General features: G+C 44.5%; 2 protein-coding genes across 5 annotated transcripts in view; both read left to right on the top strand.

Moving 5' to 3' along the window:
- WDR47 (WD repeat domain 47) overlaps nt 1-17,258 on the top strand; it is a 43,126-nt gene extending 25,868 nt beyond the window's left edge. For both annotated transcript variants that reach the window (XM_037152486.2, XM_037152487.2), the window contains exons 7-15: nt 147-325; nt 717-980; nt 3,635-3,710; nt 5,515-5,672; nt 8,908-9,077; nt 9,653-9,823; nt 10,483-10,614; nt 14,326-14,544; nt 15,894-17,258. In XM_037152486.2, the coding sequence (XP_037008381.2) occupies nt 147-325; nt 717-980; nt 3,635-3,710; nt 5,515-5,672; nt 8,908-9,077; nt 9,653-9,823; nt 10,483-10,614; nt 14,326-14,544; nt 15,894-16,036 (1,512 nt within the window). In that variant the 3' untranslated portion in view covers nt 16,037-17,258. The remainder of the gene's footprint in view (nt 1-146; nt 326-716; nt 981-3,634; nt 3,711-5,514; nt 5,673-8,907; nt 9,078-9,652; nt 9,824-10,482; nt 10,615-14,325; nt 14,545-15,893) is intronic.
- A 2,486-nt stretch (nt 17,259-19,744) lies between these two features.
- CLCC1 (chloride channel CLIC like 1) overlaps nt 19,745-27,430 on the top strand; it is a 44,055-nt gene continuing 36,369 nt past the window's right edge. For 2 of the 3 annotated variants that reach the window (XM_053655853.1, XM_037152521.2), the window contains exon 1: nt 19,746-19,892. The gene's annotated coding sequence lies outside the window, so the exon portion shown is untranslated. Of the gene's footprint in view, nt 19,893-27,430 lie in introns of all 3 variants that reach the window. The other variant, XM_053655854.1, reaches the window with a different exon arrangement.

The following is a 27,430-nucleotide window of genomic DNA, read 5'->3' on the forward strand; positions in this document are numbered from 1 at the left end:
GCTATGTTGTTATTCAAAGAGCAATCAATGTATTAAGTATTTTCTAGTTGTCAAATAGAGCTCTTTGGCTATTTTATTCAGCACTTATTGAGTAGGGACATAGTCCATCATAGTCTGCTCAGATATATTTGTCTAATATTTTTAAGCTCCGCGATTCAACGGAACAGTTTCAAGAATATTACAGACAAAGATTACGCTATCAGCAGCATTTGGAACAGAAAGAGCAGCAGCGACAGATATACCAGCAGATGCTGCTCGAAGGAGGAGTGAATCAGGAGGACGGTCCTGATCAGCCGCAGAACCTCACCGAACAGTTCCTTCATAGGTTGGTATTCAGTCGTTCTTTTAAATAGAAAGGATTAAAAAAATTTATTTATGTATTTATTCATCGAAAGAGGGGAAGGGAGGGAGAAAGGGAAAGAAACATCAGTGTGTGGGTTGTCTTGGAGTGCCCCAGCTGGGGACTCAGCCCACAACCCGGGCATGTGTCCTGACTGGGAATCGAGGTGGCGACCCTTTGGTTTACAGGTTGGCACTCAGTCCACTGAGCCCCACCAGCCAGGGATGAAGACGGTAACTTTTCAGGATGAAACTTGCCAGACATTATATATTATACGTGCATGTACTTATTATCTTATGAAACTTTTAATCTTCTATATGTTAGGAATAGGATTAAGTTTATATTTTGAAATACTTTTTTTTATTTTATTTTGTAGGTCCATTCAAAAGCTGGGTGAATTAAATATTGGAATGGACAGCCTTGGCAGTGAGGTATCCTCAGTCAACCAGCAATGTAACGGGAGCAAAGGCAATGGATCTAATCATTCTTCCATCGCTGGTTTTGCTACACCGCCCCCAGAGCCCAGTCAGAGACTGCCGCACGATGCCTCAGGTGTCTACACCAGCACCCCTCGGAACTCGGGGTCAGCAAATCACATCCCTTTTCTCGAGGAGTCTCCTCCTCCTTGTGGAAACCAAGTGTGAGTGCTTTGCTTTGTGAAACCCGGAAATGTTATCTTCCTGCTAATGAATGGGAATACGTATAGAAATCCAAACTTTTCTTTGGAGCCTTGCAAGTAAAAATGTTTGGAGCTCATGTACCTATCGAATTTTTTTCTAATTTACCTTCAGTCTTCTGTATTCTCTTCTACTAATTTGTCTCTTAATAGTCTTTATTCCCCCATTTTCCTTTTGCTTTCTTATCACACCAAGACAATTCTATTTTTTTGGTAAGCCATCTCACTCAGAGATGATACTGTTTTAGGCTTTATCTTCTGGTTTTTTTTCTTTCTTTCTCTCTCTCTCTGTCTCCCTCCCTTCCCTTCTTTCCCTTCCTTCTCTTTTTCTCTCCCTTCTTCCCTCCCTCCCTTCTAGCTTCCCTCCTCCCTCCCTCTCTCTTTGTCTTTCTTTTTTTCTTTGCTATCGGTACCTTTCAACAAATAATCTCATTCAGACTTCTAGGGCACAAAAAGTTGTTTTATATCATGGTGGAATGATTACTACAAGACAGTCTTGATGGCTTTGGTCAGGGAGAATTGATTGTCTTGCTATCATTAAATAAACAAGTGTTAATTTATTATTCAGCAGGAAAAGTTAAGGAGCATTTCCTTCATCTATTCTAGACATTAATCACTTCTGAGAGAGGTTCATTTGAAAATGCATGACTTCCTTTTGGCATCTGGATGCTTATAGGGATCAGCCATATGTATTTAGTATAAAAAACTCTGGTTTTATACTTAAGAGCATAAGTTTATCTAGTATATGCTTCTTTATTATAGTTCCTATAACACTTGTACACTCCCAAAAGTAGAACTCAAGTTTTAAAATTTAATTTTTATTTGTATCAAAGTAATACACAAACCTGGTTTAAAAAGATACAGAGCACTTTTCAAGGCCTAAAGTGAAAGAGTGTCTCCTGTCGTGCCCACCTGTGGCCATGATTTTTTTTTTTAGGATTTTATTTATTTTTAGAGAGAGTGAAAGGGAGGGAGAAAGAGAAACATCAATGTGTGGTTGCCTCCTGTGTGCCCCCTACTGGGGGCTTGGCCCACAATTGGGCAAGTGCCCTGACTGGGAATCAAACCCATGACTGTTCGGCTTGCAGGCTGGCACTCTATCCACTAAGCCACACCTGCCAGAGCATGCTTCTATTACAATTTTATTATCTACTGATTCCCTGCCAATTAGACTTAGCTACTGTATTCCTTACTCACAACACACTAACTTTGTCTACTCCTTTCCAATATATGTCAGTTTTTGTTTAAATCAGGTGTTCAGTGCGAATTTCATAAATGCTGTTTATACCTGGGTCATGTAGTACAATATGATATGATTACATTTCCTATTCATGGGACCCTCTGTTTTTCCTGAGACAGGAGTTGCCTCATTTTGTGTGTGTGTATGTGTGCACACAGGCTTGGTTTTCTTAGTATCTATCATACACTCTCTGCAGGTATTTCGACAGAACCGTAAATTTATAAAACTCCTCTTATTACAGTAAAAAAATGTAAGGTACTTTCTGTCTTCCATTTTCTGCCCCTTGGACACCCCTGCCTGATTCATGCTCCTTGCTTCCAGGCTGCTGTGTTCAGGCACGGAGAGTCCTGGGGCTTCCCTGCCTGCCCTCCTGGGATTGCCTTTCCCCTCCCTCGGCCGGGTCCCCTGTAGTTTCAGGAAAAGAGGTGCCTCAGAGGGGAGGTTTCTGTGACCTTGCATGTCTGCGTATTTCACATTTGATTTGTTAGTATAGGATGGGAATCATTCCTCAGAGTTTCAAAGGCATCGCTCTGTTTCACTGCTTTTGCTAAGAAGTCTGATGCCATTTCGATCTGATCCTTTGTATGAAGCCTGCTGACTTTTCCACTCTGGATTTGTTTTTTTTTTTTCTACTACTGTATTTTTGGTTTCTAAGCTCTTCCTTATTCTCTAATTTTCCTTAAAATTATTTATAGATCTTTTTCTGGATTCATTATTTCCTCTTAGATCTCCAAGGGTTTTAATTGTGTCTTTGTAGCATTTGTTTCCTGAATTGCCTCTCTTCTTATAAATTCCCTTTCCTGTTTGTATTTGTCTCTGGGTTTCATCTAGGAGGCTTTCTTCCAGTACATGGGACTCCTTGGCTGTCTGTAAAGGGTGACACATTCGATAGATGTTGACTGGAAGGGAGGTCTGCGTGTACGAATGGATCTGTCCACCTGCTGACCTCACAAAAAAGTGATTAAATGGAAACATTGTTTTATAGTGGGATCCTCAGCTGTCAGTTTCTGGTAGTGCTTCCTCTTGGGCCAGATGGTTTTCATAAACAGCAGTTCAAGTTCCTGCCTGGGGTAGGATTTAATCACAGCAACCAGGATTCTGGAACTAAGCAGGGGAAAGGTACTTGCCGTTTCACTATAAAATTTGTAGTCTTCGACTTAATTTCTTTTCTGGAATGGCTCCTCATGCCCTCCTCACAACTATGCTTGGTGTCACTGAGTCCAGAGCCATTTCATAAATGGCCTCTGAGAGTAACTTTGGGGACAGTGAGGGTCATTTGCCCCCCCCCCAAAAAATTGATATTGAATGGATAAATTAATTAATTTAGTTTCTGTTTTGATGTTCAAAGTAAACTGTGTTTGATTTTCTAATCACACAGCTCATCAGATCATTTGGTCATCAAGCCGCCTCTTGGAGATTCTTCAGGGAACCTGTCAAGATCAAGAGGGGAAGAGGTAATGCTTCGGGGAAGGAGGTTTCCTTGTTTCGACGTGTTCGTGCAACATTTGCTAAGGAATTCTTAGCTCAAAGAATGGACCATGCTTAGAAGTAATCATTACTGTTAGTGCTGGGATTTATCTCAAGGTGATCGAGCTTTTACTGAGGGCAGAGGCCGCCTCAGAAAGCACATTTCAGAGCATTCCTGTTAATGGCCCAAAGCGAGCTACGGCTGGGCACTGCCCACTGAGCCCTGCAGTGCGTCCGGCCCGATGACATGCGCACTGCCATGGGGCTTCGCATCCCTGCACGTTTTCGCTTGGGGACCAGACCTCCCTCCCAACCAGTGCACAGCCCGCTCTGTCTTATTTTCCATAGTTCACAGTGTAACCCTGCGGACAAACTCATTATTTCAGGTGCTAAAGGGGCCGCCCAGGTAGCAAAGACAAATGAGGCTGACTGTTTTTGTGTCAAGTGCATGGGAATATTTGTTCCTTGCACAAACAATAATGCTTGCCTGGTATTTCCAGTTCTTTCAGTTTTCAAGAATAGCTAGAAATGTAGATTTTTATGTGAACTTTTTTTTTTAAATGGCAACAAATTTTAGAAGTTTAAAGCACACGGGAGAAGAATAGTAAGTTTATTTGTGGCTCTGCCACTTCCAGTGTAAAGCAGATCTTAGTAATTGTTATTAATGTGCTGTAGACCATTTCATCAGTCATTCCCCTCTTCTCTCATCTGCCCATGCTGTTCGTTGTTGGGCAAGCAGTCACATTTCTTGTATAGGGATTACTGGAACCTGTAGCATTTTTGGTGGGATAGGTCCATACAAATAATACAAGGATTCACTCAGTTACATAAGACAAACATAGGCCACATCAGGCTTCCCCTACTCCCATGAGGATGTATTGCACGGATATGCTAAGGCTCAGGTGGTGAGTGGCATCATCTCCTTGTTGACGCAGTCGCTGCGGCCCCAGAGCTCTCAGGGTGCAGCCCGAGCTGATATGGTTTCCTTTCGTGTGTGAACTTGGTACTAGACTTCACCAGGACAGGGTCAGGCTGGACTTGTTGACTGGACCCAGTCTGGAAGTCCCCGTGCCAGTCAGTCCTGGTGAGGGTAGCAGGGGGGCTTCAAACGACAGCAGTCGCTGGAGTGGCCAAAGCTTATGTGCAGAACTGCTTCACCGTGCCCTGCTCCGAGCAGGTGGCAGGTGGGCAGGGAGACAGTTAGAAGCAAACAGGAGGCTTGAATTCAGTGTTCTCATTAAATTCGCTTTAAATTTTTATTATGATTTTTATTATTGACACTATGACAGACAGTGTCCTCCAGTTTTCGCCTCTTGCCCTCCTCCACCCAGCTCCCACCCCTCCCAGAAAAATTCAAATCATTTTTACAATTTGAAGAAGGGCTTTTCACAACTTCAGTTTGAAATATTAATGTATTCATTGCTGCACATAATGGCAAACTCTTTTTTACTCTAAAAGTATGAAAGAATAGTCCTCTCTATCCTTCTTTTCAAAACACAAATGATATCTGTTGTTGTCGTAAGAACCAGATGTGGGCCAGATGTCTCCTTGATGGTTAAGGACAGCTCAGTGCTGGGACGCATATTCTCCTATTTTGTCACAGCAAGTGAAGAGAGACTTGAGGATGAGTAGCAAACAGCGGAGGATTGGAGTTAATTCGGACTTGCCATTTGAAAGAACATGTGATTGTAGGGTGTGGACATAGAGTGAACAAGACCGTCCAGGTGAATTTAAAGTGGGACAAAGATGAGTTCTTTCATGGGATGACTTCCGCACTCCTTCCTTCCGTAGGACGACAAATCAAAGAAGCAGTTTGTTTGTATTAACACACTGGAAGACACACAGGCCGTCAGAGCGGTGGCTTTTCACCCAGGCGGTGGCTTGTACGCCGTGGGTTCAAATTCAAAAACTCTGAGAGTGTGTGCCTACCCAGAGGTCATCGACCCGAGGTAAGGGATAGGTGGCTTGTGTTGGTCCCTTTTCCAGAATTGTCCTTCAGTAGAGTTTACTTTCTTTTTCTTTCCTTTTATCTTTTTATTTTTATTTTCTAATAATTTTTAAAAAGATTTTATGTATTTACTTTTAGACAGAGGGGAAGGGAGGGAGAGAGATGGAGAGAAACATCAACCAGTTGCCTCTCACGCACACCTCTCCCAGGGACCGATGCTGCAGATGAACCCCGTTTTCAGGACAAGCACAGGAAGTCTGGCACCCGAGTCCGTCAGCCTGCTCCAGGTTGATGGGCACAGGTCCCGAGATGGGGCTTCTCTAGGTCCTGGGTTGGCCAAAAAGTCCAGATGGTTTTTTCCATAAGATGAAAGACATGTTTTTCATTTTCACCAACACCTTTATTGATTTGGATGTTTTGAGTATGTCAGTTATCTCCCACATGGTATAATGGCGATTGTTCTCAGTTAATGTCTTGATTTGATTGCTAACAACTTCAACTGGTCTGCCCGACTGGGGAGTATCATTCAGGGAGAAATCTCCAGCACAGAATTTTGCAAAACACTTTTGACACATTTGATCAGTCACAGAACCTTCTCCATACACTGCATAGATCTTTTTTTGGTGATTCAGTTGTGTTTTTATCTTTCTTGAAATAATAAAACATAATATGCTAAAATATAGTGTATTTTCTTTCATCCTCTATATTAAAATGGCTGCACAAAAATTCACAAATTTTGATAAGTTTTTAAAAAATGTGCGCTGATATGACAGCTGCCACAATGCAATCTAACAAAATTGTTTCCAGTGAAGCTAAAGACAACTAAGCACTACTAGAGCCATATTACGGAAAAAAAGAACAAACTTTTTGGCCAACTCAATACTAAGGAAGCAAATAGCTATATGTAACCTCAAAGAAGACTGAATTTGAAGTTCTTACTCTTTGATTTCTCTTCTTGTCAATTCATTTGTTAAGGCTTTTACTATCAAAATTGGCGTAATAAAGATCATGAACTTTGGTAGATTTTGAGATTAGAGCAATGAATGTCACAAATGGAAGGCTTTTCATACCAGTAGACAAAAATATCCAAACAAAATAAACCATTAATTTAAAAAATTTTAAGTGTAAAAAGCAATACACATTATATATATATTCCAGAATTTATTTTAACCACTGTTAAGTCTTTTTTATTATAATCCTAGATTGGAGAACAGGGGGGTGAGATGGTTTATTTGCATTTTGGGCTGTATCTCTCCATCTGAACACAGAAATTCAGGCTCTGGACTGCAGTAGCATTTGGACTGGGAAAAGGCATAGGGCTCCTGGTAGGTGACATTGATCGGCTTCATTTGCGCTCCTCGTGTGCCCTGGGAATGCACGTGAGAGCGGACAGGCAGAATTCCAGGTGAGGGGGTGAGGCCCTGCGGCCACAGAGGCAGGGCCACGGTGTGGGTATCTAGGGTTAACCTGACCTTACGCTAACTGCCTCTCCTTTTGGTATTTCATATGCTGCACAGATGTTTCATAGACTCTTTGTGAAGGAAGTTATTTTTATGAAAATAACAAATTTTGAGCTCATATGTGCTAGATGCTATTCTAGGATTTTGGGGTAGTGGTGATGAAATCAACATGTTCATAGACTTCACGTCACTCCTAGTTTAGTGGGGAAGGTGAGCATTATGCAGATAAGCACAAACAAATGTAACTATACGTTGTGTTAGGTGTCCCAAGGAAGCAGTACGAGGTGTAACAGAAACAAGGAGTTGAGCTGGCTGGGGCTCAGAGAGAGGACTCTTCGAAGAAGCGGTGTTAAAGCTGAGCTCTCAGGATGCATGGAACCTAACCCTAGCCAGGGGAAGAGAAGGGACAGCATCCTGAATAGAGGGAACACACAATGAGATGGAGCTCTGCTTTTGAGGAGCCAAGCTGAGTCCAGGTTGGCTGGGGAGCTGTGAGCAGGGGTTGTGATGACATCACAGGTAGACATGAACTACAGTCTGCAGAGCTTTATGGCTGTTTTGGAGTTTACCCTGGGTGCCCTGGAAAGCTGTTCAAAGTTTTGAGCTGAGCGGTACTGTGACCTAAAGACATTTTGAAGTACTCAACCTGGCTGCACATGGGTCAGGTGACCATAGTGGTGGTGGCTAGGTAGAAGGCTGCTGTTCTGACGGCTGGTGTGATGGCAGTGGGGACGGAGCAGGAGGGACGGAGCGGGATGGATGGAGAGAATATCCCCTTAAAGAAAAATCAGCAGACCTGGTGATGAATTGGGTGTGCAACTGAAAAGAGAATCTTTGGATCTGATCTGTTTTCTAGATCAACATAAGATACCTTCTGGGCACTGAAGATTTATCAGTCTGCAAGCAAACTCAAAAGTAGAGACCAGTACCCTGAAATGCAGTGGTTTTGCAGATTTTTGTCATAGTGCTTTATCCTTTTTGTTTGTTAGTTTGCTAAAGTATTTTCAGGTAGTTCCTAGCTATGTCATTTCACCCTTTAGGGTACGTCTCTAAAGGTTTGTGCGTTTTCTCACACAGGCCTGATGTCGTCAGTGCACTTTACTGTATGTGGTAGTCATGACGACACCCACCCGGCCCGATTTTAAACTCGGGATGGAGCTCTCGAGTCCTTTATTTTTTACCCATTCCTTGCCTTCCCTTAGCCCCAGGCAATTGCTCATATTATATGTTTAATAAATACTTCTTTAAAAAAAAAGCCTGGCTGGGTGGCTCGGTTTGGAGCCTTGTCCCGCACACCCACAGGTTGCAGGCTGGGTCCCCAGTTGGGGTGTGTATGGGAGACGGCTGACTGATGTTTCTCCCTCACATCAATGTGCCTCCCTCTGTCTTTGAAATCAGTAAACATGCCCTAGAGTGAGGGTTTGAATGAATAAATAAATACTGAACGTCTTGAGTTTGGAAGCATTCTTAGCTCTTGTTAAAATGATTTAGTGTTTCTGAGTTAAAATCCATGAAAACACATGAAATGAAGACTTTTTAAAAATCCTGTTTCCTATGTGGACTGATAAGAGTTCGATTAGTATAATAAAGGTTTATAATTTAACTTTTAGGCTTTAAATATGCTTTAACTTTATTTCTTCTAAGATTTTGAAAATTGTTATTTATATATTCTCAGATACTCTTTTTGCTCCCTCCCTCCAGAACGAGCGTGATATAGAACTTCGTACTCATTTACCTTAGCAGCGAGAAATTGAAACGTCTTCCATTTTTTTCCAGTGCGCATGACGTCCCTAAGCAACCGGTGGTGCGTTTTAAAAGGAACAAACACCATAAAGGATCCATTTACTGCGTGGCCTGGAGTCCCTGCGGACAATTACTAGCGACAGGGTCGAATGACAAATACGTCAAGGTGTTGCCCTTCAACGCAGAGACGTGCAACGCTACAGGTAGGGCCCGAGGGCGAGAGCGGCGCTGCCAACACACTTACACCTCTTCCCCGGGCTGTGGCCCTCGTAGCTCTTTATTTAATAGAGCTGTGTCTGTATCATCTTTAATAAAGTCTAGGATGTAGCCGTAAGAATTTTTTTACATTCTGATTGCTTAGTTGTATTCATCAGGCCTTATTTTTTTCAGTAAGTTGTTACAGGTGGCCACGTGGTGTCTAATCCCTAGAAAATTATTGTTATCAGAAAAATAACTTGTCAGCAACCACCAGAATTGTATCGATGCACATTTTCTAGAGAGCATCTGTCTTTTCGTTCATTTCCTTTGGGATAAAAGACACGAAGGTAGCTCTCCACATAGCTCCGGTTTAAAGGTGATGACTGAACTGGTATTTGGATTTCTTGACACTTTTTTGCTCAGTCAAGCGAGATTGATTATAATATCAATCCCTAAGTACAGATATGAGCCATACCACTCCGCCATTATTCTTGGCCAGGTCTGAGGCAGTTTAGCCATCTCAAGTTATCATAGTAAGTTGAGCAGCATCTTTTTGTTCGAATTCCTATTGCTGTTTCAGGACCGGATCTGGAATTCAGCATGCACGATGGGACGATCAGAGACTTGGCGTTCATGGAAGGCCCAGAGAGCGGTGGGGCGATTCTGATCAGCGCCGGGGCGGGGGACTGCAACATCTACACCACCGACTGCCAGAGGGGGCAGGGCCTGCACGCGCTGAGCGGCCACACCGGTATGGGACATCCGTGACATCCGTCTGGGCTGCTTTCCATTTGTCCAGCCTGTGCACTCCGTCAGTGGGGAGTAGTCTGTCAGACGAATTTCTCCACGACAGAACCTTTTTCTCTCAGAAAGTTAAATCTTGTGCTCTAGGTGACACAGTGATGATGGCTAACATCTCCCTGTGTGCGAAGCCCACTGCTCATGCACACAGTTCCTTTACTTAACCCTCACAGCAGCTTCGTGAGGCAGGACGTTTTACCTCCGTCTTACACACTACAAGGCGCACAACCTGCCCAGTGTCTCACGGCAAATGTGGCAGAACTGAACTCCGACCTCAGGTCTGTCTCTGCCACAGCTGGTGACCCAACCCCACAGTCCTGTGCTTCCACGGGAAAACGTGCTGTGACTTTAATGAAAACATTTTTTCATTGCTAATTATAATGTCCTACAATACTGAATAACCAAGAAGGCTTAAGTTTATTCAATACAGTTTTGATGTGTGTTTTACTGAATTTTAATATGTGTAGCATATATATATGTAATCTCTATGACATTATGTATTTGAGTAAGCAGACCATCATATGCCCAGGAACAAGGAGTCCTGAGCTCGGAATGTGTTATAGAAAGCTGCTGTTCCACAGGCTTGACTGAGCATGTGATCTTTCGTAGGACACATCCTAGCGCTTTACACCTGGAGCGGCTGGATGATCGCGTCCGGTTCCCAGGATAAGACTGTTAGATTCTGGGATCTTCGAGTACCAAGCTGTGTTCGGGTGGTTGGCACAACATTCCACGGAACTGGTGAGTTATTCTGGACTTTACATGAGTTCCGATGAGAAAGAAACCATAAATCGCACTTGCACGCTTCCTCTGCTCTGCAATGTATGTGATAAAAAGCAACAGGAACAACAGTAAAATGATACTGGGTATTTTATGGATTACTTTAAATTCTTTCAAAATGCTTTTAGCTGTTACTTTATTTGTAAAAATAATATTCATTTTAGGAAACCAAGGCCCAGGGAGATGAAGTATTATGCCTTAATTATCCCATTAGCAGGGTCATTTTAGAACTCAGAACTTGGCATTAGAAATTATATTTTTGTTTTGTTTAGTTTCTGTACACTTACTTTAATTTATCGCTCAACTCTCCCCTGGTTGTCTAAATTATGTTCTGCTCCTTTTCTCTCATTGAGAGACTCCAATTTTTTTGTCGGCTTCTCTCATGCAACATTAGTGTTGCCCTCTCTTCCAAGTCTCTCTGTCTCCACTGCTCTGTTAAACATACACAACAATTGTATAGAATTGTCAATGCCCCAGGTTCCTCCGCCGACCTTCTTTCCCCCTCCCAGCTCTGACCCTGATTTTTTGCTCCCTTTCTTACCGACGTCTCAGAGTTCTTGCCTGCACCCACTGCTGCCCATCTGCTCACCCCCGTCTTCAGCCCTTTCTGGCCTGCCCTCGGCCGCAGTCACCCCACGAGAGCTGCCTTTTCCAGGTCTTCACGCGTCACATCACTTTGCAGTCCCCATCTGACCGCAGCTCTCGATGCCACGTAGCAGTTGACCTCTTCTCGCCTTCTTGGTTTTCCAGTCTTCTTTTTCCTTCCTGGGTAACTACTTCTCTGCTCAGCCTCTCGATTTGGGCGTTCCCTGGGGCTCAGGATTTTGTTCTCTTCCTTTCTCTAGATGAGTGCATCTATTCCCCTGGCTTTAAGTGGAAACCATCTGCTGACAGAGCATAAATGTTTATCTCTGCCTGGCTGGTGTGGCTCAGAGGATTGAGTGCCAGCCTACGAACTGAAGGGTCACTGGTTTGATTCCCAGTCAGGGCACACGCCTGGGTTGCCGGCCAGGTCCCCAGTAGAAGCATGAAAGAGGGAACCACACATTGATGTTTCTCTCCCTCTCTCTCTTCTCCCTTCTCCACTCTATAAATAAATAAATAACATTCAAAATTTTTTTATCTCTACCTCGAACTTCTTGCATGCCAGGCTGATGTTTCGGACCCACCTGGTTGACCTCTCCCTTGGATCCCTCACAGGCCATCTCAAACTGTGTATGGCTTAAACCAAACCCTTGAACGTGGCCCCTCCCCTCAAACATAGCTGCCCACAGCTCCTCACTGAAGTAGTACCACTCACAACATTGCTCATGTTAGGAACCTGGTCATCTCCCTGCGCACCCTCTCCTCCCCTCTAGTAGCCAATCCATAACGAATCCTGTTCTTTTAGCTTCCGATACCTATCTTAAACCCACCTACTGCTTTTCATCTTTACTGCTGCCACTCTAGGATACACCCCCATCCCTCACCTTCGCCTCTGTGAGAGCTTCCTTACTGTGCTCTGCGCTCCTCTTCTGACCCCTCCGGCCTGTGGTCCACACGGCAGCCGGAGCACATCACACCTTCCCTAAAGCACCTCATGTCTTCTCACTGCTCTGAGGTTAAAGCTCTTTACCATGGCCCCCGAGGCGCTGCTTGATCTGGCGCTATGCCCTTACAGTCCCTTCTCTGACCACTGGCATCTTTCCTTCAGTTCCTGGAATGTGCTGGTCTTTCCGCCTGCAGTGAATTCTCATGCTGTGCCCTTGGCCTGAAATACTCTTCCACTTGTCCTCTCATGGTTAGGTCCTTCCCATCTTTAGGTCTTTGCTTCAGCAGTACCTTACAAATATATTAAATTGTGTATTTGTTTACTTTTTATTGCTGGTCACAAAGGCAGCAATTACGTGTTCTATTTCCAGAGTAGATGTAGCACCTGCCATAGCACATGGTCTGAGGGAATAGTGATCTCAGAACTCCGTTGAATGAATGAACCTGGATTTCTTCAGCACCATAAACTTTGCATGTGTAAACACTGAACTCATTGTGTTTCCCCTGCAAATTCGTTCTTTTCTCCATTTTCCCAGTTTTTGATAATGCTTCTCTTGTTTCCTCACATAACTAACTGGATTTGAAGTCCAGGGCTCATTTTCACTCCTTTTTTTGCCCCCATCCAAGCAGTTAATTGCCAAGACTGTTGATTCTTTATTCAGATATTTTCTGAAGTCTGTCTTTCCTCATTCAGGCCCTTATTCTCTGGTTACTCTATTTTTATCTTGTCTTCCAGTGTCCTCCCTTCGATAGCCTGTCCATTTTAATTGATGCACATTCATACAGGTTAATCTTCCCAAAGTCCTGCTTGGACTGTGTAGCTGTCTTCCCCAGAACCCGGCAGCGATATTCACCGTGCACAGGGACAGGCCCACACCCTGCGGTTCGGCGTTCAGGATGCTCGGTGGTCTGGCTCCGAGCTCCCTTTTACGTTAGCTTGTTAAACCAGGTCGCTCCGGCCCGACTAAGCTTCCTATCCTTAAACATTTTCATACTTTCTCCATAAGTGTTTTTATTTATGTGATTCTTCCTGACCCTGATAGCCCTCTTCTTTATAAAAATTTTGAGCAAAGGTATTTTCAGTTACTTATGTAATTAAAATTAAATTACTTATATAGTTAAGTAATTAAAATGTACACATGTGTATATGTGTTAATTACATAAGTACTTAAAGTTGTTACTTATGTAATTAAAGTGTAATACACATAAACACCCCCCATACTGTTTATTACTCTTCAGGACCTAACTTCTATTTGTTTCTTCTGTGAAGCCTTCCCAGGCTGCCTTAGTCTAGAGCACTGTTCTTCCACCTCATTTTCATTACTTCTCCTGCTAAGGAGAAAAACTGAAATGTCTTTCTAACAAGAGAAATTCAATACTGAGAAATAAGATTTGTTGGGTAGAGTTGAGCTTTGGAGGGTTATGAACTGCTTTTTTTAATATACATTTAAAAAATTTTAATTATTGTTCAAGTACAGTTTTCTTTTACTCCCATCCCAGCCCCCCCAGTGCTCCCCACCTCCCTCCCATTTCCACCCCCCTTAGTTTTTGTCCATGTGTCCTTTATACTTGTTCCTGTTGAACTGTTGTTGGTTAAGATTTTATTGTCCCTGAGAACCATTTTGCTCCCCGCCCCTGGGAGCGTTATTGCCCCATCGGAGGCGCCCGGTGTACGGTTAGGGCTCAGCCTGTGGACTCAGAGCTCACTTTCTGTGCAGTTCCTGTTGGCAGTTAGTCGTGTGCTGCGTAGAGACGTTTTCTACAGTGTGACCTAAAATGTATTTTGCTATTTAATTTCTTGTTCTCCCAGCTGGACTGTGATGTGAGACAGGACTCTGCCTGGCCCCTCCCCCATGTTAGGAAAAGGGGTTCATTTAGCACTGTAGGCAGTGCTTCCCAGGGGGTTCTCCCAATGGAAAGGAGAATGGGGTTTCTGATGGGTCACAGAGTCTTGCTCCATAGCTTGCCCCTAAAAAAGATGCGAGTGTTTATTGGCTGACGATTAATTTGGGGTTTTTCCATGACGGAGCAGTGTGGGCAAGCTGCCTTACATTTTAGTGTGTGGCCCTGAACAGAGTGAGCTGCTGCCGTTTAGTGCCCTTGACTCGTCCACATGGAAACTCCTCTCCTCCTGCCCCTCAGGCAGTGCGGTGGCGTCCGTAGCGGTGGACCCCAGCGGCCGCCTCCTGGCCACTGGGCAGGAAGACTCCAGCTGCATGCTGTACGACATCAGGGGGGGCAGGATGGTGCAGAGCTACCACCCGCACACCAGCGATGTGCGCTCCGTCCGCTTCTCCCCCGGGGCCCACTACCTGCTGACCGGGTCCTACGACATGAAAATAAAGGTGACGGATCTGCAAGGTGAGGTCGACCTCCGTCCTTGGCCTCTTCCCTTTTTTCAGTCTCTTCTCCTCTTTCTGGGACTGACTCTAAAACGTCTTCAAATTTTAGTGTTAAGTAGTTACTGAGGCACTAACTGGCACTGTATTGAGATGATTACAGCAGATTATTAAATAAATTGATTAGCCTTATTTTTTATTGTTAAATAGTTTTAAACATATTCAAAAGAGTCAACTTTCATTTCACTTTGAGTTCAGTGATGACGGATATTGAAATATACATTTGTGTACTCTTTGCTCCTGCTTTAAAAACCGAGTATGTTGCCGTGGCCGTGGCTCAGCTACTTGGAGTGTTGTCCCGCACACCAAACTGGTGGCTAGTTCGATCCCCCAATGGGGCACATGCCGTCGTGGAGGAAGGCACCTGTCCTACTCATCTCCCTCTCTCTGTCCCCAGTTGGTATACAGATTTGCTCTATGAATGTTTAAAAATGAAACTTTATACTGAAGTCATAATTACACAGGTTACACACTAAGTTTTTTTTAATCCTCACCTGAGGATATGTTTATTGATTTCAGAAAGAGGAAGGGAGGGAGAAAGAGAAACATCGAAGTAGGAGAAGCATCAATCAGTTGACTGGAGATCACACCCGCAACCTTTTTGGTGTAAGGATGGCACTCCAACCAAAGGGAATGACTTTATTTTAAACAAGTTAACCTTTTTTTAGAGAGGGAAGTAGGAAGAGAGGGAGAGAAACATCTGCGTGAGAGAGCAACATCGATCGGTTGCCTCTCTCCAGCGAGCGTGTGCCCTGACCTTGAATCAGCGGGCAACCTTTCGCTTTGCGGGATGACAGCCAGCCACCGAGCCACACCGGCCGGTCACAAACGAGTTAAGTTTAAGTTGGCTTAAGTTAGGCAGCCAAAGGAGATGTCAGATAGCTATTTAGATACTAGTCTGCGTCACTTAGGTGAGAAGTCAGGGTTGCAGAGGAAACACGTGTACATCATAAGTATGTAAATGGTCATGTACCATGATACTAGATGGAATTTCCTAGGAAGTGAGAGATAAAGGGAACAAGAAATCCGAAGGCTGACTCCGGAGCGATACCGAGCTTTAAGTCAGCAGGAAAAGAGAAACCTGCAGAGGAGCCGGAGATGTCGTGACACTGCAAACAGGGAGAAGCCAGCCAGACACTGCTGACGATGAAGTGTTCCATGATTTACCCCTGCTTAAATCTTTCAGTGTAGTCTATTAATATAGCTTAGGGTTTTTATACTGTGATGTCTCAAAGTAACAGGAGGTCTGTGAAACCTGTACCTTTACTCATTTGTGTTGTAAACCAACCTCTCTCCTCTTTTTTGACTTAGGAGACCTCACGAAACAGCTCCCCGTCATGGTGGTGGGGGAGCACAAAGACAAAGTGATTCAGTGCAGGTGGCACACCAAGGACCTGTCCTTCCTGTCGTCCTCTGCAGACAGAACTGTGACCCTCTGGACTTACAGTGGATAGAGTGCCCCCAGTGTCGGTCTAGGCGGTGAAAGCTGGGGACTTAAACTACTGAGTTGTGACAATTCCAGATTTGAAGGACATAGACTGACCCAGGAAGTGGCTTAGCATGAGGAGGCCCCTGTGACCTGTGCCCCTTGGTAGGAACTGTCGGGCGTGTTATTCTGCAGTGCTTTCGTCTTCCACGCGAGCGCGTGCCGCTGTGACCTGCTGTGTGTCGTCCCATTGCCAAAGTCTGCAGCAGAGCTCTGACGCTGTCGGTGTGCCCTCCAGGTTGAGGTGGATGGCGTGTTGTTTACAGTCTAGTATTAAAGCATTCCTTGGTCTTTGCCGAAATAACTGTTTTATATACACGTTGAAATTGAACTGTGTTTTAAGCATATTATTACACATAACACACCCAAGTTCTACACAGATTAACTAAACATAGGTGTTCAGAAATGAATTTTGTTGTTCTCAGAATCCCATGATATTGTATCACTTATCAGCTAGAGGTCAGAACTTTATGTCTCTTGAAAGTTACATGGTTGTTTTCACTGAGGATCATTCTGGAGTTGAAAGATAGATGGTAAACTGCTTCTTAGTTCATTAAGTGGCATAGGCCTTTTCTTTTCTCTTAACCAGGGATATAATTACTATTTTGTCACATTATTTTGTTTCAGGCTTCAAAGGTCAATGTGTTGGCTTCAGAAACTTGTTAAGTTCAATTTTTTGAACGCAACAGGATACCTCCCTCCCACACTGCACTGCGGCAGCAGCGCAGCGGCGGGGGTGACGCGGCCCTGGACGGTACCGTTCACTTCCTGGCTGGCATTCTCCTCTAAAAATGACAACTTTGCCATAGACAATAGCATGGCTTGCGATGCTATACCTGCATGATAATGTAAAAATGGAAATTTTAAACTTTGCACTCCAAAAGCTTATTTGGATTTTTTTCTTGCACTGTTTTATGTACTGCAGAATAATGATTTTATTTCAATGGTATTGTAGAGCCTAACACTTAACGTATCTTTATTTTCATATTGTACAGTAATTTTACTTTAAATTATTAAATAGGCTATTTTATTTATTTCAGATGCAGTTGAATTGGTCTTAATTATTGAACTGTCTGTGCACTGTATGTAGCGAGCATTTTTAAGCTATCTTATACAAGTGGAAAGGGTAATAGAAGTGTAACTGTGCTATTATTTCAATAAAGACCTCTTGGTACCTGAAACTGTTCCCATTCTCAGCATCTGTGGCTCTCATTTAGAGTGTTATTTTTTCCAGTTTCCTTGGAGGTAGTGTGGTCTGATGGACGGGCAGCCACTTTCTTATGTTTCGGTCTAAAGTTTCCCCACTAATTTAGTTTTTAACCCTTGGCATCTGCACAACTTTTGTGTGTCTTCTACCTTTTTTATTCAAGATCTAGAGAACTTCCTATCTTGCATATCTTGTGAAAGTTCATTAATAAAACCTGGCAATATTTATAAATTCTAACCCAGACTACAAATGCATTGAGTTGAATACACTTAGAGAGAAATGCAATCGAATTGGCTTGTGGGTATCCGATGGGTACACGGTTTTTCTACCTCTCAGACATGCAGAAGGGAGCTCTGCTAAAAATAGACTACAGATACCTCTTTACTTTCTTTTCTTCTATTTTCTGTTTAACCCCTTTATTTTTCCTATTTATTGAATTTGTTGGTGTGACACTGTTTAACAAAATTATGCAGGTTTCAGGGGCACAATTCTGCAACACATCATCCATACACTGTATTGTGCTCACCAACTCACCTTTCATTTACCTTCGTGCTTAATTTCACACATTTTAGATATTATAGCAGGTCATTAGTGTTAAGTTTGACACTAGGAAAAAGGGCAGTTTGTTGGACAGACCAGCTCAACCTCCTGCCAAAAATGTTCATAAAATGTAGGGTTCCATCTTTTTCACTATGAAGTAGTAAGCTCTGAAGATCCTCTTGTATGTGGGCTCTGGAATCCATTTTGCAGTGCATTAGGTAACAAGCACTAGAAGTGATCTTCCTGCAGCAAATGTCTGGTTCCATATGTCCTTCTTCCTGTGTCACCACAATGTCTTCTGCATGCAGGCGAACAGGTTCTGGGAGGTTCATGTGCGAGAGAAAACACAAGCACTGGAGTATTTACATCCTCTGGACCTTCCTCATTTGGGGAGCTGGGAAGGGCAGTGGGCATGAGAGGGCAGCGCAGAAGTTCCGAAGTCCTTGCCAGAAGCTTCAGGGGTCTGATTCAGATTTTATTTTTGAAATGTTTATTCCTTAAATTGTAGTAAGCCAAGGATATAGTCAACAGAGTGGGAGAACCCATGAAATGGGAGAAAATATTTGTAAATCATGTATCTGATAAAAAGTTAATCTCCAGAATAAAGAACTCCTGTACCTCAGTTGAAATCCCTTTCCCCAAATTATAATCCTGATTTTAAATTGGGCGAAGGACTCGAATACACATTTGTCCAAAGAAGACAGACAAATGGCTGATAAGCACATGCAAATATGCTCAACACCACTAATCATTAGGGAAATGAAAATGAAAATCATGAGACCACCTCACATCCATTATTAGAATGGCCATTGTAAAAAGCTGTTGGAAAGGATGTGAAGAAACTGGAATTCTTGTGCACTGTTGGTGAGAGTGTAAAGTGGTACAGCCACTGTGGGAAACAGTAGAGTGGTTCCCCCAAAAGTTAAAAATAAAATTACCATATGATCCAGTGTACTCACTTCCCAGTGTATGCCAAAAAGAATCGAAAGCAGGGACTGGGAGAGAGATTTGTACACTCGTATTCATAGCAGCATTCCTCAAGAGTCAAAGAGGTAGGTGTAGGCAACCCAAAAGTCCGTCAAGGGGTAAGTGGATAAACAAATTTTGGTATACAGTACAATGGAGTATTATTCAGCCTTAGAAAAAGAAGGAAATGTTGACATCCTACAGCATAGATGATTCTTGAGAGTATTATGCTGAGTGGAATAAGCCAGCCACAAAGAGACAAATACTACTTCCACTTCCAGAGTAGTCAAATTCATAGAGATACAAGGGGGAATGGTGGTGGGCAGGGCTGAAGTGATGAGTTGTTAATAGATCCAGAAATTCAGTTTAGCAGGATGAAAGGGTTAAGGAGATGGGATGGTGGTGACGGTTGCACAACCATGTGAATGCATTTAATGGCGATGAATTATACACTTAGAAAGTGATTAAGATGACAAAGTGTATGTCAGGTGTATTTTGTTTTAAAAAATTGTAATAAGCAACTTGTACACTTAAGTACTACCCGATATACCAAATTTTAAGCCACTTTAGAATTTGTTGCCAATAACTTGTGTACGTCTCTCATTTCTTCCTCGTGTGTAAAACTCGTCCCCTTCTCTTCGGAGTTTTCTGAGATGGCAAGGCCAGCAGATAGACAAACACAAAGCAATCCCTCTGCCCTGTCCCATAAGACGATTGTTTCCATTCCTTACACTCCATTTACAATACTGTGCTCAAAACAGGTTTCCGGGTGTTATTACACCCACGGTTATAAGTCAAGACCAAAAAGATACTCTTCTTATCTATTTTATACATTTGGCTTCGGCGTGAGTGGTCATTTGCGGAGTTCTTCCAATGAAAAGCAAAGCCCCGGGCGGAAATCCAGCCCACAGAGGCTGGCCACGCCCCCTCAGAGGGCCAATCAGCGGCGCGCCTGGAGGACGCACAGCTGCGGGCGGAGCGAGTTGCTGTGGGCGCGCCGGCGGTTCAGTGTCTGCAGAAGCGGTCGGTGGTCTGCGCAGTACGCTCTCCTCTCCACTGTCTTCTCGACGCTGTTGGCCTTCTTGAAGAGGGCGGGGGGGCGACCGCGGACGTAAGTGTCACTGTGGTTGTGCGGACGGCGGGCGGGCTGTGGGGTGGCCCCGGCTGGTTTCGCGGGCTGTCCGAAGGCCGCGGCACTGCCCTCGGGGTGGAGTCCGCGCGCTCACGGGCTTGCGGGCAGTGGAGAGCGCCGTGTTTCCCGGGGCGGGCGAGCCGCCGCCTCCTCTTCCCCGGGCCAGCGGACCGCCCCAGGTCCGGGAGCTTCGTCGTCGCTGTTGCGCTTCGCTGTTCAAGAAGCGGCCTAGGGAAGCGGAGCGGGCGAGTGCGTAGCCAACCCGGACGAACGTTGACTCGTTAAACTTGGGTTATCTCTGAAAACTTGGCGCAGCGTTTGAACAGTCACGGTTCTCAGAAATGCCCGGATTTAGTGGCGGTGAATTTTGAAAAACTTCAAGTAAATATGAATATCGAAAGTTCGAGATGCAGGTTTCCCGAGTGGGTGGCGAACAACCATCAGGTGTTTCCGACCGCGGCGAGGAATGCGGGGCCCCGGGGCGGCTTTCTCCTTATCATCTTCACCTGGGAGCTGATTAGGCTCGAGCTTTGGTGTTAAGGCTAAGGTCCCAGAAAACTGCGTGTGCGCACGCGCACTCAATTCAGAACTCTGACATTGAGTCCGTGCTAAGCGATTGTGGAATTTGACCCCATTATCCATCCAAGCTTTGTCGTTCTTATTAAACGTGTAAGTTCATTGAAATGAGATACCTTTCTGCTTATTTCCACCTAGTAGCTGGCAGTCTCCCGAGAGATCAGCCTTTTTTTTTTTTTTTGTAGCCCTTCCAACGAGTAGCTCAGGCCCCACTCACTCACGGCGTTTCCAGACTTGTGGAGCCAGCATGTCTCCTCTTTGTCCCGCTCTGGCCACTAGCGTTCTTTCCCGGAGAGGCACTGTAGGTAGAGCCAGTCCAGGTCCATTTTACCAGACGAGGACTGGGCCCAGAGGGGGCCTGCCTTGGGCCCACCGGTAGTGGGTGTGTTATTGACTTCATGTAGCAAGTTTTCACAATGCGTGTCCAGGTGATTTTGAGAGTATGTTTACTAAACCTGGTGACAGTGAAACGAAGAAGCAACCAGAGAAAGTAGAGACAGGTTTAGAGGGTAAACCCTGGATAAGCTCCCACTGCCCACTGCTCCCTGCCTTGCAGCCTCGTGGAGTGCCTTAGAGTTTTGGAGAAATACTGAAGAAAGAGGAGGCTGGTGAGCTCTAGAGAGAGCGCACTCTCAGGTTCCTTTGTATGGAGGCTTTTTATCTTTCTTTGCCCAGTGGAATTCTAGGGAGGTCGCTGGGAAAAGTCTTAACAGAATATTGATTTGCTTTCCAGGTGTGTATAGTGAGGTCAGAGGTTCTTTCCTGGTTAGGTTCATTTTTAAAGAAAGTCATTGAAGCCGGACCCCAGCCTAGGCCCTTTTGTCTCGGGACAGCCTGGGGTATCAACCACTTATTTGCTCTTCAGTGCCCTTGGATAAGGAAGATAAAACCTTGGGAATCATTAGCTGACTGTAAATCGCCGAAATCGTTTGGTCTTGTTTAATTGTTTTGTTTCAGGTTCCCATATTCCACCTGTCAAGGAATTACCCTGGCTTCTCACTGTCCTGCCTCACTGTCACCCACTCACTAGCTGAGTGACCTTGGGCACCTTGCTTGTTTTCCTCATGTGTAAAATGGAGGTAACAATAGTAGTGCTTCCAAGAGGTTTTGGGAGGATTGAATGAATGAATGCATGTAGCAGTGTTTGGCACGTAGTAACCGAAGACTAGCTACTATTATATAATTTTGATATTGGTGTAAAGCCTGATGTGGATGAAAAATGATAAAGATCAGTCTTGGTTGGTGTGCCTCAGTGGATTGAGCACTGGCCTGGGAACCAAAGGATGGCCATTTTGATACCCAGTCAGGGCACATGTCTACGTTGTGGGCCAGGTCACCAGTAGGGTGCTCTTGAGCAGTAGGGAGCAGTTGACAACCAACCACACATTGGTGTTTCCTCTTTTTCCCTTCCCCTCTCTAAAAATAAGTAAATAAAATGTTTTTAAAAATAAAGAAGAAATGATAAAAAGTAGGAACTGGGGGAGAAGGACCATTTACTAGCAAGTATTAGAATTGCAGGTGCTGCCATTAAGCTGCACCAGCATGGGGTGGTTACTCAGCCTTTTCACTTCCCGAGGTGCCGTCTGCAGGCCAACATCTCTGCCATCACTAGGAGCTTTGGGGAAATGCAGACTCTCGGGCCCACCTCTGACTTAGTCAGAATTGGTTTTTTAACAAGGTCCCCACCAGGTTTAGATGCAGCTTTGTTTGGAGGAAGCATGAAATCAGTTTCTAAAGGAGTCCCAGTCTTAAATCTTTGACCTTGGGGGTTTGCCAGGAGGGCTCGAATTTGCAGCTGACTCCACTGCTGGGCCTCACCCTGGTCTCCCATCGTTTCTGCTTTGCTCACCCCTCACCTGGTAGAGAGCTCTCTATCTGCTGTTCATCAGTGAGGGTGTGGCATGGTTTCCAACAGCATGACTTTGTGGGCGTCACGGTCAAAAGTCACCTGCTTGAAAGGCTTTGAGTCACCTCCTGAGATGATGCCCCTTCAGTGCTGTGTTCCCAAATCTCAAGCCTTGTTCCTCACAGTGCACCTCTGGCCCCTGGTGGCTATTTCACTGTCCCCTTGGTGCCCCGTAGTGGCGTTGCGAACTTGCCTGCTGCTCTTTGTGCTCTGCAACCTTTATTTCCATCCCTCCTCGCCTACTTCTGTTTATGAAGTAGTTTAAAACCTTGCTGCCTGTGAAGAAAAGCCTTCCTTGCATCCTTGGTCCCGGACCCTGCCGTCTTCTCCGAGCCTCTGCTGGGCTCAGACACTCTACTTAGGTTTTAACTGCTTAGAAGACCTGCCAGTCTCCTGTCTTGGTATCCCTGTCACTTAAGATGGTGCCCTGTCCAGTGTGTATTTAGTAAATGTTGGGCAAATAACTGCTGGATTTATTTCCACAACCGAAGTCTTATTTGGAGTTTCTTTTTCTCTTTTTGAATCCTCACTTGAGGACATTGATTTTTTTAGGGAGGGGTAGGGGGCATGGATAGAAACATTGATATGAGAGAGAACCATCAATCCATTGCTTCTCAGACACATTCTGACTGGGGACTGAACCCACAACCTAGGCATGTGCCCTGACTGGGAATCGAACCTGTGACCTTTTGGTTTATCGGATGATGCTCCAACCAGCTGAGCCAAACTGGCCAGGGCTCTTTCTTTCCTAAGTTAACAATATCCCTGTTATTGTTGGCGGTGGACCTAGAAATCCTGGAGTCACGTTTGTCATCATGTTTTCCCTTTCCACGCACTCAGTTGCTGAGGCCTGCAGAATTCATCGTCTCCAGAACGGGTCACGTGTGCTCTTCCTGCCCTCCCTGCCACCACTCTTTCCGGCCCACATCCTTTTTCTGCTTCAGTCTCCCGTTGGACTCTGAATCCGGTTTTATCCACAGTCTGTCCCCTCAGTGCTGGTGTCATCTTCCAGCACGTAGCTCCCATCACCCTTGAAAGCAGAAGTCAGTCAAGCTTTTGACTAGGCATTGCCATCTCAGCCTGTGTCCGCATGCCCTGTCCATCCTGCCTCCTCGGCATTTACTGACCATCTTCCATGTGCCAGCCGCTGGGTAGGTTTGGGGCTTGGAGACACACGGGAGGGAAGGTGGGGACATCATCAGGAAGGGGAATTCAGATTTGAGTAAGATGTCTCCTTTGTCCTAGAAGTTCACTTCTCAGGCGGTTTGCTGCCTTCACTGCATGTTGGAATCACCTGGGAGCTTCTGAAATCCCAGTGCCCGGGCTCTACCTCTGAGGATTCCGATTTAATTGTGCTGGATGCAGCTGGAAGGGTGGGTGTTTTAGAAGCTCCACGGGTGATTCTATTGCACAGCCCAGCTTGAGAACCACTGTGCTAACTCACGGGGGGCAGACACATGGCCCTTGGGCCAAATCCAACCTTCACCTGGTTTTATTCGACCCAATGCCTTGTTTCTACCCAGCAGCAGCACTGAGCTCTGAGCTCGTGCTTAACTGTTAAGGAGTAGTTACATTTATATAGTCTGAAAATTACATTTGACCCTTTGAAAGCAACTGCAAGGCTGCTGTGGCCCCCGGTGAAAATGAGTTAGACACGCCTGTAAGAGACAGACCGGTAAGGAGCTAATTTCACTATGTGTTGTCCCAGAGAAAATAAACAATGGAAGTGCAGAGGAGTTAAGGTTAGCCTGGAGTTACTTTTATCCTTTTTTTTTTTTTAAGATTTTATTTATTTATTTTTAGAGAGGTAAGAAGGGAGGGAGAAAGAGGAAGAGAAATATCAGTGTGTGGTTGCCTCTTGCACGCCCCCTACTGGGGACCTGGCCTGCAACCCAGGCATGTGCCCTGACTGGGAATTGAACTGGTGACCCTTTGGTTCACAGCCTGCGCTCAGTCCACTGAGTTACACTGCCAGGGTTTGGAGTTACTTTTATTCTTACATTTCTACTGTATGCCATTTATGGGCAGGACCCAAGGCTTTCTCACCTTGGAACTCCCTTACCAGATCCTTATCCGTGATAGGGATGCAGCAGGCTGTCCGACAGAAGATGCTGTGAACCTTCCATATCTGCACTGTCCAGTGTGGTAGCCACTAGCCACACTTGTGAATGAGGAACTGGATGTTTTAGTTTACTTAGTTGATTTAAATGTAAGTAGCCACATGGGTCCAGTGGCTGCTGTGTTGGACGGTGTTGACTGGAAGAGGTAGTCAGGTGCTGAAGCGATTTGACAGTGTGTGTGGAGGCTCAGGTGGAGCAGGTTACTTTTTTCTCAGTGGTGTGAGAGTACATTCACCTCCTTTGAATCTTAATTTTAAAATTTAAAAAGATTTTTGAATTCCAGTTGACACATATTGTATGTCAGGTGTACAAAGGTAGTGATTGGACATTTATATAACTTTCAAAGTGATCACCCAGTGAAGTCTCCTACCCACCTGGCACCATACGTGGTTATGAGAGCGTTCTTGACTGTGTTCTCTCCGCCGTACTGTACACCCTGGGACTGTTTTCGTGACAGTTTGTACATCTCAATCCCTTCCTCTTTCACTGTCTTTCCCACCTGGTACCACCTGTTCTCTGTAGTGGTGAGTTTGTTTCTGTTTATTATTTTAGATTCCAGATATGAGAAATCCTTTGTATTTCTGTGATCTTGATTTCACTTCTCTTTCTGATTTTATTTGGGTCCTCTATTTTTCTTGATGACTCTGGCTAAAGCTTTATAATTTTTGTTCAGGTTTTCAAAGAAGCAGCTCTTGGTTTCATTGATCTTTTGTACTTTTTTTTGAGACTCTTTGATTTATTTCTTTTCTGATCTTTATTATTTCCTTCTAATCACTTTGAATGTTGATTGTTCTTCATATCTAGTTCCCTTAGGTGAAAGGTTATCTTGTATATTTAAATTTTTCCTTTAAAAAAGACTTTATATATATTTTAGAGAGAGGGGAAAGGAGGGAGGAAGAGGGAGAGAAGCATCAGCGTGCCAGAGAAACATTGATAGGCTGCCTCTTGCAGGCCCCCAACTGGGGACCTGGCCTGCAACCCAGGCATGAGCCCTGACTGGGACGCTCGAATCAGTGACTTCTGGGTTTGCAGGCTGCCACTGAATCCACTGAGCCACAGCATCCAGGGCTAAATTTTTGTTCTTTCTTGAGGTAGGTCTGTATTGCTCTAAAATTCCCTGTGTTGAACTGCTTTGGTTGTGTCCCAAGATTTGGGGTTATTGTATTTTCATCTTTGCTTGTCTCAAGGTGTCTTTGATTTCTTCCTCGATCTCGTTAACCCATTCTTGTGTAGTAACATGTTTTTCAGCTTCCACATGTTGCTGTATTTTTCAGTGTTCTTGTCATTGATTTCTGATCAGTTTCGTACCATTTTGATCAGGGACAGTGCTTGGAAGGATTTCAGTTTTCTTAATTTTTTAAAAAAATATTTTATTTATTTTCAGAAAGAGGGGAAGGGAGAGAGAAAGGGAGAGAAACATCAATGTGTGGTTGCCTCTCATGTGTCCCCCACTGGGAACTGGCCTGCAACCCAGGCATGTGCCCTGACCGGGAATCAAACCTCGATCGCATGGTTCACAGGCCGTGCTCAATTAACTGAGCTACACCAGCCAGGGCTCAGTCTTCTTAAATTTGTTGAAACTTGGCTTTGTGGCCTGTCGAGGTCTATCCTGCAAAATGTTGAATGTGCATTTGGAAAGAATGTCTATTTTTGCTGCTTTTGGGTGACATGTGCTGGAAGTGTCAATGAACTCTTTGTGGTCTAATGTGTCGTGGAAGGCCACTGTTCCCTGCCTGGTGTTTTTCTGGTTGACCTGTGCATTGATGGGCAGTGGGTTTGTGAAGTCCCCTTCTGTTACTGCTGCTCTCTCCCTTTCCATCTGTCAGCATATGCTTTATATACGTCGGGGCTCCTGTGTTGGGTGTGTAGATGTTTACAGGAATTACATCCTCTTGTCATAATGATTTTTTTAATCATTGTGAATTACCCTTCTTGGTCTCTTGTCACAGCCTTTGTTGTAACATCTGTTTTGTCTGATATAAGTATTTCTACCCCAGGTTTAGTTTTTGTTTCTGTTTGCATGATATATGATTTCTACCACTTTTCTTTCTTTTTATAGTTCTCTTTACAGACTCTGGTTTTAGGAGCAGGTTGCCTTTGGGCCACCACAGGTCGGGCACTGGGTTATTTACAGGCCCACTGAGAGGGCTGTACCGTGGTGCTGCCCCTGCTAGCGCTCAGCCAGGACCTCTGTGCGTTTGCTGGAGGCGCTGGGGGGGCAGGGTGGGGCGGGCAGGAGCTGTATGGTGAGTTTGGGGACTGTCAAGGGCTGAGGCTGTACGCATGGTGGGAAGCGGGTGCCGGCCGACCCCTGCCCCTTTCAGTCTGATCGTCCTCTATCTAAAGTGGGTCTGTTGTGGGTGGCAAGTGTAGGGTCTTGTTTTTTAATCCATTTGGTCACTCTGTGTCTTTTTGGAGCATTTAGTTTATTTACACTTCAAAAATTTATTGATAGGAAAAAAATTTATTGATAGGTATGTAGTTATTTCCATTTTATGAATTGTTTTCAGATTGTTTTTGTGGTCCCCCCTCCCCGATTTTCTTGCTCTGTTATCTTTTTTTTTCTATTTTCTTTTTTTTTAATTGATTATGCTGTTACAGTTGTTCTATTCCCCCCTTCATTCCCCTCCACCCTACCCCCCCATCCCCACCATTACCCTCCTTTAGTTTATGACCATGTGTCTCAAGTCCTTTAGATTCTATATTTCCCATGCTATTCTTGCCCTCCCCCCTATCTATTTTCTATCTACTGTCTATGCTACTTATTTTCTGTACCTTCTCCCCCCATCTCCTCCTCCCACTCCCCTGTTGCTAACCCTCCTTGAGATCTTCATTTCTATGTTTCCACTCCTGATCTAGCTGTCCTTTTAGTTTGCTTTCGTTTTAGGTGTGGTTGTTAATAACTGTGAGTTTGT

This window comes from Artibeus jamaicensis, unplaced genomic scaffold, assembly GCF_021234435.1.
Source record: "Artibeus jamaicensis isolate MK-2021 breed Jamaican fruit bat unplaced genomic scaffold, CSHL_Jam_final scaffold_1689, whole genome shotgun sequence".
Classification (NCBI taxonomy): domain Eukaryota; kingdom Metazoa; phylum Chordata; class Mammalia; order Chiroptera; family Phyllostomidae; genus Artibeus; species Artibeus jamaicensis.